This window comes from Pseudoliparis swirei, chromosome 17, assembly GCF_029220125.1.
Source record: "Pseudoliparis swirei isolate HS2019 ecotype Mariana Trench chromosome 17, NWPU_hadal_v1, whole genome shotgun sequence".
NCBI classification, from domain to species: Eukaryota; Metazoa; Chordata; class Actinopteri; order Perciformes; family Liparidae; genus Pseudoliparis; species Pseudoliparis swirei.
Window position 1 is genome coordinate 1482098 of NC_079404.1, and position 10000 is coordinate 1492097.

At 54.2% G+C, this 10000-nt stretch overlaps 1 protein-coding gene across 1 annotated transcript in view; it reads right to left on the reverse strand.

The window, feature by feature from the left end:
- The window catches only part of LOC130207544 (cadherin-23-like), a 31717-nt gene that overhangs the window by 12114 nt on the left and 9603 nt on the right, over window positions 1-10000 (reverse strand). The window contains exons 4-6 of the mRNA XM_056436191.1: window positions 8668-8856; window positions 2389-2538; window positions 1718-1876 (exon numbers count right to left, since the gene is read on the reverse strand). Coding sequence (XP_056292166.1) covers window positions 1718-1876; window positions 2389-2538; window positions 8668-8856 — 498 coding nt within the window. The remainder of the gene's footprint in view (window positions 1-1717; window positions 1877-2388; window positions 2539-8667; window positions 8857-10000) is intronic.

Here is a 10000-nt window from a genome sequence, read left to right on the forward strand (position 1 = left end):
TGTGTGTATGTATATGTGAGTGAGTGTGTGTATGTATATGTGAGTGAGTGTGTGTGTATATGTGGAGGAGTGTGTGTGTATGTAAAGTGTGTGGAGTGCAGAGTGAGTGTGTGTATGTATGTATATGTGGAGTGAGTGTGTATGTGTAGTGAGTATATGTGAGTGAGGCAAGGATATGGGAGTGTGTGTGTGTATGAAGTATATGGCGAGGAGTGTGTGTGTATGTATATGTGAGCAGTGGTGCAGATGTGTATAAGGCAGGGAGGAGGTGAGTATGTATATGTGAGGAGTGTGTGTATGTGGAGGAGTGTGTATGTATAAGGGAGTGAGGCAGGTGAGGAGGTGTGTGTATGTATATGTGAGTGAGTGTGTGTGTATGCAGGCGTGGATATAAAAGGATATGAGTGAAAGGGAAGGACAGATATGTGAGTGAGTGTGTGTATGTATATGTGAGTGAGTGTGTGTATGTATATGTGAGTGAGTGTGTGTGTGTATGTATATGTGAGTGTGTGAGTGTATATGTGAGTGTGTGTGTGTATGTATATGTGAGTGAGCGGCAAGAAGGTATAAGGAGGAGTGTGTGAGTGGCTACAGGAGTGTGTGGGTGTGTATGTATATGTGGGCGATAGTGAGGTATGTATGGGTATGCGAAGGGTGCGTGTGTGTACATGTGTGTGAGTGTACATGAGTGTGCAGCTGACACAGGAGGAGGGATAAAGGAAGGAAAAGTGCAAGGCATGTATGTATATGCAAAAGGCAGGAGTGTGTGAGGCATAAGTGAGTGTGAGTGTGTATGTGGGCACAGTGAGTGTGTGTGTGTGTATGTATGTATGCGAGTGTGTGTGTGTGTGTATGTATGTATATGTGTGTGTGTGGGGGTCCACTCAGAACCGTTCTGATTGGATGATGTTCTGACCTAGTGACCTCTCTCATATGAAGATTCTCAGATCAGCTGATCACAGAAGTCCAGAGAGTTCTGAACCATCTGAAGGTGATAATGTAGTCCACATGGTCGGTGACCCATCCTGCTGGGCCTGAGGAGCTGGTCTGTGAGGGCTGCCACACGTGGGCCGCCCAACAGTGTGGAGACCATGGGCCCCAGCCGGTCTCTCTGCGGGAGTATCGCCACGGGTCACCCAACAGGAGGACCAGGCCCCAGCTGGTCTCTGTGAGGTCACACGGGGTCACCAACAGTGGAGACCAGTGGGCCCCAGCTGGTCTCTGTGAGGTCACACGGGGTCACCAACAGTGGAGACCAGTGGGCCCCAGCTGGTCTCTGTGAGGTCACACGGGGCCGCCCAAACAGTGGAGACCAGTGGGCCCCAGCTGGTCTCTGTGAGGTCACACGGGGTCACCAACAGTGGAGACCAGTGGGCCCCAGCTGGTCTCTGTGAGGTCACACGGGGTCACCGCTGAGTGGGAGGAGACCAGTGGGCCCCAGCTGGTCTCTGTGAGGTCACACAGGGTCACCAACAGTGGAGACCAGTGGGCCTCAGCTGGTCTCTGTGAGGTCACACGGGGTCACCAACAGTGGAGACCAGTAGGCTGATTGTTCTTTTGAAGGAGGAAGCTGACCTTTGATCTAGCTCCAGGTCCCAGAAGAGGCTGACATGGACCACACGAGCCCCCCAACAGAACCAGCCCCCACTCAAATGGTACACAGTAGACATCACAGTGCACAGGACAGTACACAGTACAGTTCTCTGGAGTGACTCACCAGGACCCGGAGCAGCGAGGTCCCGGCCCGGCTGTCCTCGGGGAGGCTGATGTTGTAGAGCGGGCGGCTGAAGATGGGTCGGTTGTCGTTGTCGTTGACGAGTTCAATGAAGACACGAGCGAAGCCCACGTGGTCCGACATGGACTCATTGGCGTACAGCTGGGGGACAGCGAGAGGACACGGCTAGTACCTGGGTTATGGCTCGGATTAATGTCTCATTCATTTTATTAATGTCTCATTAATGGCTCTCATTAATATCTCTTATGTCTCTGATTAATATCTCTTCTTATTGTCTCTCATTAGTGTCTCATTAATATCTATCATTAATGTCTCATTAATATCTCTTATTGTCTCTCATTAATGTTTCATTAATGTCTCTCATTAATGTCTCATTAATATCTCTTATGTCTCTCATTAATATCTCTCATTAATGTCTCATTAGTGTCTCATTAATGTCTCATTAATGTCTCTTATGTCTCTCATTAATATCTCTTCTTATTGTCTCTCATTAGTGTCTCATTAATGTCTCTCATTAATGTCTCATTAATGTCTCTCATTAATGTCTCATTAATATCTCTTATGTCTCTCATTAATGTCTCATTAATGTCTCATTAATGTCTCTTATGTCTCTTATGTCTCTCATTAATATCTCTCATGAGCTGTGGACTCACGGAGAAGCTGTAGCTGCGGATGTTCTCGTAGTCCAGGGGCAGGGCCACCCTCACCCTGATGTCTGCGCGGCCCTGGACGGCCGTGGGGGAGATGGTGAAGTACTCTGAATGGTTCCCCCTCAGGACCACCTGGAACATGCCGTTGACCCCCTGTGGTGAAGAAGAGAACTGCAGCCTCAGGGCTTCACGCTATACCTCCTCAGAGCAGAGACACCAGAGATGATCAACATCGATGGCACACGTCCCCTCAGGGTGTCGTCCTCTCAGCACAGGGTTGGCAGTGTGATACCTTGAGCAAGGCAGCAACACACAGTGTGACATCCAGAGGCCCGTTAGGTGCTTTATGCTCCTTTGACCTCTGAGAGCTTCTCTCCTAGAGGTCGATGCCCAAACACATCTGCATACAGACGAGGTCACGATGACATCACCGCCCAGGAGCCCGGGCGTGCTGAGGACACGCCTCCAGAGCTCCGCTGTCTGGATGTGACCAGACGAGGGTCGATGGCGTCACGCCGCCGCCGTGTTGTTGTTGTTGTTGTTGTCATCTCTGGCAGCGCCACAGCGCTGATGACTCCTCTTGAAAAGACCATCCAATATGCAGGATGTCACCAACGGCACAGGGACGGAATCGCCCATCAATCTGCGGCTGCCTAGAAGCCCCAACAGACCAGTAACAGACCAACAACAGACCAGTAACCGCCCAATTACAGACCAGTAACAGACCAACAACAGACCAGTAACCGCCCAATTACAGACCAGTAACAGACCAGTAACAGACTCCAGTGGCAGCTCAACGAGCAGTAACCACCTCATCACCGCCTCAGGGAAGACGCTTTAATCTCCCCACCGAACACCAGGGGGGAAGCAGAGGGGGAGGCAGAGGGGGAGGCAGAGGGGTGTGAAGAGTGTGTGTGTGTGTGTGTGTGCTGCTCTAAAGGAAGACAACAGATAGTCTCAGACTCTCCTGGAGGAGGGTGAGGGTCTCCTTGCCCCCCCCCCCTCCACCGTCACCCCACCTGGTGCACCCCCCCACCCCAAAGCTCTCTCCCTCCCTCTCTCTCTCCTCCTCCTCCTCCTCCCCCTCCTCTCTCCTCTCTCCCTCTCTCTCTCCCCTCCCTCTCTCTCTCTCTCTCCCCCCCTCTCCCTCCAGTTATCTGTCACATTCCTCGGCGCTGCTGAATCAATCAGTCGACCAGGTGATTGATTTTCCTCGTTAGGTTTAATTTGATGCTCCATCCTGACTCGTCCACAGACAATTAAAATGTTGTCGAGTCCAATCCACTGGTTTGAGAAAGAGAGCGAGAGAGAGAGAGTGACAGCACATGCCTGAAGTGAGAAAAGTGGTCTGTGTGTGTATGTGGTCAGCAGCCATGTACAACGGCACACTTTAGTGTCTACTATGTTCCATTAGTTGTATCTGTCAACGGGGTGACACACACACACACACACACACACACACAATTAGCTGGAGAGAAGATGTATCACTCTGTTGGTTTTGTTGGAACTACAAATCAGGTGTAGGTTGGTGGGGTCAGAGTGGAGGCTCCTCCTTCTCAGAGGATCTTTGACGACCAAAGATCCTCTGAGAAGCTTCTCTGGCCGGCCGCCGGCTGCTGGCGGCCTCACGGTGGACAAGAGAGGACCAGAGGAGACTAGAGGAAACCAGAGGGGAATAGAGGGGACAAGAGGAGACTAGAGGGGACCAGAGGAGACTAGAGGAAACCAAAGGAGACCAGAGGAAACCAAAGGAGACCAGAGGAGACCAGAGGGGACCAGAGGAGACCAAAGGAGACCAGAGGAGACCAGAGGAAACCAAAGGAGACCAGAGGAAACCAAAGGAGACCAGAGGAGACCAGAGGAAACCAGAGGAGACCAGAGGAAACCAAAGGAGACCAGAGGAGACCAGAGGAAACCAGAGGAAACCAGAGGGGACCAAAGGAGACCAGAGGAGACCAGAGGGGACCAGAGGAAACCAGAGGAGACCAGAGGAAACCAGAGGAGACCAGAGGAGACCAGAGGAAACCAAAGGAGACCAGAGGAGACCAGAGGAAACCAGAGGAGACCAAAGGAGACCAGAGGAAACCAAAGGAGACCAGAGGAAACCAAAGGAGACCAGAGGAGACCAGAGGACACCAGAGGAGACCAGAGGAGACCAAAGGAGACCAGAGGAAACCAGAGGAGACCAGAGGAGACCAGAGGAGACCAGAGGAAACCAGAGGAGACCAGAGGAAACCAGAGGAGACCAGAGGAGACCAAAGGAGACCAGAGGAGACCAGAGGGAGACCAGAGGAGACCAGAGGAGACCAAAGGAGACCAGAGGAAACCAAAGGAGACCAGAGGAGACCAGAGGAAACCAGAGGAGACCAGAGGAGACCAGAGGAAACCAGAGGAGACCAGAGGAAACCAAAGGAGACCAGAGGAAACCAGAGGAGACCAGAGGAAACCAGAGGAGACCAGAGGAGACCAGAGGAGACCAGAGGAGACCAGAGGAGACCAGAGGGGACCAAAGGAGACCAGAGGAGACCAGAGGGGACCAAAGGAGACCAGAGGGGACCAAAGGAGACCAGAGGAGACCAGAGGAGACCAGAGGGGACCAAAGGAGACCAGAGGAGACCAGAGGAAACCAGAGGAAACCAGAGGAGACCAGAGGAAACCAAAGGAGACCAGAGGAGACCAGAGGAGACCAGAGGAGACCAGAGGAGACCAAAGGAGACCAGAGGAGACCAGAGGAGACCAGAGGAAACCAGAGGAAACCAGAGACCAGAGGAGACCAAAGGAGACCAGAGGAGACCAGAGGACACCAGAGGAGACCAGAGAGACCTGAGACCAAAGGAGACCAGAGGAAACCAGAGGAGACCAGAGGAGGACCCAGAAGAGACCAGAGGAAACCAGAGAGACCAAAGGAGACCAGAGGGAAAACCAGAGGGACCAAAGGAGACCAGAGGAGACCAGAGAACCAGAGGAAACCAGAGGAGACCAGAGGAAACCAGGAGGAGGAACCAGAGAGACCAGAGGAAACCGAGAACAAAGGAGACTAGAGGAGACCAGAGGGGACCAGAGGAGACCACAGAGAATCAGAGGAGACCCAGAGGAGAATCCAAAGGAGAACGGAGGAAACCAGGAACCAGAGGACACCAGAGGAAACCAGAGGAGACCAGAGGAAACCAGAGGAGACCAGAGGAGACCAAAGGAGACCAGAGGAAACCAAAGGAGACCAGAGGAGACCAGAGGAAACCAGAGGAGACCAGAGGAAACCAGAGGAGACCAGAGGAGACCAGAGGAAACCAGAGGAGACCAAAGGAGACCAGAGGAAACCAAAGGAGACCAGAGGAGACCAGAGGAAACCAGAGGAGACCAGAGGAGACCAGAGGAGACCAGAGGAGACCAGAGGAGACCAGAGGAAACCAGAGGAGACCAGAGGAGACCAGAGGAAACCAGAGGAAACCAAAGGAGACCAGAGGAAACCAGAGGAGACCAGAGGAAACCAAAGGAGACCAGAGGAAACCAGAGGAGACCAGAGGAACCAAAGGAGACCAGAGGAACCAGGAGGAGACCAGAGGAAACCAGAGGGAGACCAGAGGAAACCAGAGGAGACCAGAGGAGACCAGAGGAACCCAAAGAGGGACCAGAGGGACCAAAGGAGACCAGAGGGGACCAGAGGAGACCAGGGGAGACCAGAGGAAACCAGAGGAGACCAGAGGAAACCAAAGGAGACCAGAGAGACCAGAGGAGACCAGAGGAGAGCAAAGGAGACCAGAGGAAACCAGAGGAGACCAGAGGAGACCAAAGGAGACCAGAGGAGACCAGAGGACACCATAGGAGACCAAAGGAGACCAGAGGAAACCAAAGGAGACCAGAGGAGACCAGAGGAGACCAGAGGAGACCAGAGGAGACCAGAGGAGACCAGAGGAGACAAGAGGACCAGAGGAGACAAGAGGACCAGAGGAGACCAGAGGAGACCAAAGGAGACCAGAGGAAACCAAAGGAGACCAGAGGAGACCAGAGGACACCAGAGGAAACCAGAGGAGACCAGAGGAAACCAGAGGAGACCAGGAGGAATGCAGGAGACAAGAGGAGACCAGAGGAGACAAGGGGACACCAGAGGACATGGGGAGACAAGAGGAGACCAGAGGAGACAAGAGGAGACAAGAGGACCAGAGGAGACAAGAGGAGACCAGAGGAGACCAGAGGAGACCAGAGGAGACCAGAGGGGACCAAAGGAGACCAGAGGAAACCAGAGGAGACCAGAGGAAACCAGACATCTGGGAAACCAAGGAGACCAGAGGAAACCAGAGGAGACCAGAGGAGACCAGAGGAGACCAGAGGAAACACAAGAGGAGACCAGAGGACCAGAGGAGACCAGAGGAGACCAGAGGACACGAGGACCAGAGGAGACAAGGGGAGACCAGAGGAGACCAGAGGAAACCAGAGGAGACCAGAGGAGACCAAAGGAGACCAGAGGAAACCAAAGGAGACCAGAGGAGACCAGAGGAAACCAGAGGAGACCAGAGGAAACCAGAGGAGACCAGAGGAGACCAGAGGAAACCAGAGGAAACCAGAGGAGACCAGAGGAGACCAGAGGAGACCAGGGGAGACCAGAGGAAACCAGAGGAGACCAAAGGAGACCAGAGGGACCCCAAAGGAGACCAGAGGAGAGCAAAGGAGACCAGAGGAGACGAGGAGACAAGAGGACCAAAGGAGACCAGAGGAGACCAGAGGAAGACCAGAGGAACCAGAGGAGACCAGAGGAGACCAGAGAAACCAGAGGAGACCAGAGGGACCAAAGGAGACCAGAGGAGACCAGAGGAGACCAAAGGAGACAAGAGGAGATAAGAGGAGACCAGAGGAGACCAGGAGGAACCAGAGGAGACCAGAGGAACCAAGAGGAGACCATAGGAGACAAGGGGAGACAAGAGGAGACAATGGGAGACAAGAGGAGACCAGAGGAGACCAGGGGAGACCAGGAGACCAGAGGAACCAGAGGAGACAAGAGGAGACCAGAGGAAATGAGTCCAGAGGAGTCCAGAGGAGTCCAGAGGAGTCCAGAGGAGTCCAGAGGAGACCAGAGGAGACCAGAGGAGACAAGAGGAGACCAGAGGAGTCCAGAGGAGACCAGAGGAGACCAGAGAGACCAGAGGAGACCAGAGGAAACCAGAGGAAACCAAAGGAGACCAGAGGAGACCAGAGGAAACCAGAGGGGACCAGAGGAGACCAGAGGAGACCAAAGGAGACCAGAAACTTGAGGAGACTGAGAAGCAAAGGAGACCAGAGGAGAGGAGACCAGAGGAAACCAGAGGAGACCAGAGGAGACCAGAGGAGACCAGAGGAAACCAGAGGAAACCAAAGGAGACCAGAGGAAACCAGAGGAGACCAGAGGAAGAGACCAGAGGAGACCAGAGGAAACCAGAGGAGACCAGAGGAAACCAGAGGAGACCAGAGGAGACCAGAGGAAACCAAAGGAGACCAGAGGGGACCAGAGGAGACCAGAGGAGACCAGAGGGGACCAAAGGATACCAGAGGGGACCAAAGGAGACCAGAGGAAACCAAAGGAGACCAGAGGAGACCAAAGGAGACCAGAGGGGACCAAAGGAGACCAGAGGGGACCAAAGGAGACCAGAGGGGACCAGAGGAGACCAGAGGAGACCAGAGGGGACCAAAGGAGACCAGATGAGACCAGAGGGGACCAGAGGAAACCAGAGGAGACCAGAGGAAACCAGAGGAGACCAAAGGAGACCAGAGGAGACCAGAGGGGACCAGAGGAGACCAGAGACCAGAGGAGACCAGAGGAGACCAAAGGAGACCAGAGGAAACCAGAGGAAACCAAAGGAGACCAGAGAGACCAGAGGGGACCAGAGGAGAGCAAAGGAGACCAGAGGAAACCAGAGGAGACCAGAGGAACCCGTGGGGACCAGAGGAGATCAGAGGAGAGCAAAGGAGACCAGAGGAAACCAGAGGAGACCAGAGGAGACCAGAGGAAACCAGAGGGGACCAGAGGAGACCAGAGGAGAGCAAAGGAGACCAGAGGAAACCAGAGGAGACCAGAGGAGACCAGAGGAAACCAGAGGAGACCAGAGGAGACCAGAGGGGACCAGAGGAGATCAGAGGGGACCAGAGGAAACCAGAGGAGACCAGAGGTGTATCAGAGGTGTATCAGAGGTGGACCAGAGGGGACTTGGATCAGGGCTTTCTGATCTCATTCTGGTTCCTCCGTATTGGACCAGATCAGGGTTCTTAAGAGCTGCCATCTCATCTGTGAGCATCAGGACGGGGTCCACCCACCTCGTCCTTGTCCTCAGCCTGGATGAAGAGGGGCAGGGCAAAGCCCACCTGGGCCAGCTCGGTGATCAGGACCCGGTACTCCGATCTGTTGAACGTCGGGGCGTTGTCGTTCCTGTCGATCAGCAGGATGGTGAACGTGGTCTTCACCGTCGCCTCGGAGGGACTGCGGTCCTCTTTCAGCTCGGTGGCCTTGGAGAGAGAGAGAGGAGGAGAGAGAGGGAGAGAGGGGGAGAGAGGGAGAAAGAGAGAGAGAGAGGGGAGAGAGAGACAGAGGGGGGGAGAGAGGGAGAAAGAGAGAGAGGGGGGAGAGAGCGAGAGAGAGAAGAGAGGAGGAGAGAGAGGGAGAGGGGAGAGGGAGAAGAGAGAGAGAGAGAGAGGGGGAGAGAGACAGAGGGGGGGGGAGAGAGGAGAAAGAGAGAGAGAGGGGAGAGAGAGAGAGAGGGAGAGGAGGAGAGAGAGGGGAGAGGGAGAAAGAGAGAGAGGAGAGAGGGAGAGAGAGAGAGAGAGAGGGGGAGAGGAGAGAGAGAGGGGAGAGGGAGAAAGAGAGGGAGAGAGGAGAAAGAGAGGGGAGAGGGGAGAGAGAGAAGAGAGGGAGAAAGAGAGAGGGAGAGAGGAGGAGAGAGAGAGAGAGGAGGAGAGAGGGAGAAAGAGAGAGAGAGGAGAGAGAGAGAGGGAGAGAGGGAGAAAGAGAGAGGAGGAGAGAGAGAGGGGAGAGGGAGAAAGAGAGAGAGAGAGAGGAGGAGAGAGGGAGAAAGAGAGAGAGAGGAGAGAGAGGGAGAGAGGAGGAGAGAGAGGGGAGAGAGGGAGAAAGAGAGAGAGAGAGAGAGGAGAGAGAGGGGAGAGAGGGAGAAAGAGAGAGGGGAGAAGGGGGGAGAGAGAGAGAGAGATTGTACTGAAATGTCATTTGCAGGAGGCGGTCAGCAGCAGGTATTTACAGCTGTTCATTTATTGGATCAAAGGTGGACAGACGACTCAAAGCAATCATAGAAATGGGCTCAAAGTGAGGGCAAGAGCAGGCCACACACACACACACACAGACACACACAGACACACACTCACACACACACACAGACACACACAGACACACACACACACACACTCACTCACTCACTCACTCACTCACAATGAGATCCAGGAGAAAGGAGTCCCGTATGAGGACCCCATCTCGCTCTCCCGGCGTCGCCGCTGGCCTCTCAGAGGAGCGTAACTGGGCGGTGTATTGACGGAGGCGTGTCACAGGAACTGCGGCCCTCTGGGTAATCCCGTAGTTTAGAGGATCATTTGACCTCCGCCCCCAGCGCAGCGCTGAGCATTAGGAGGATGACTGGCCGCC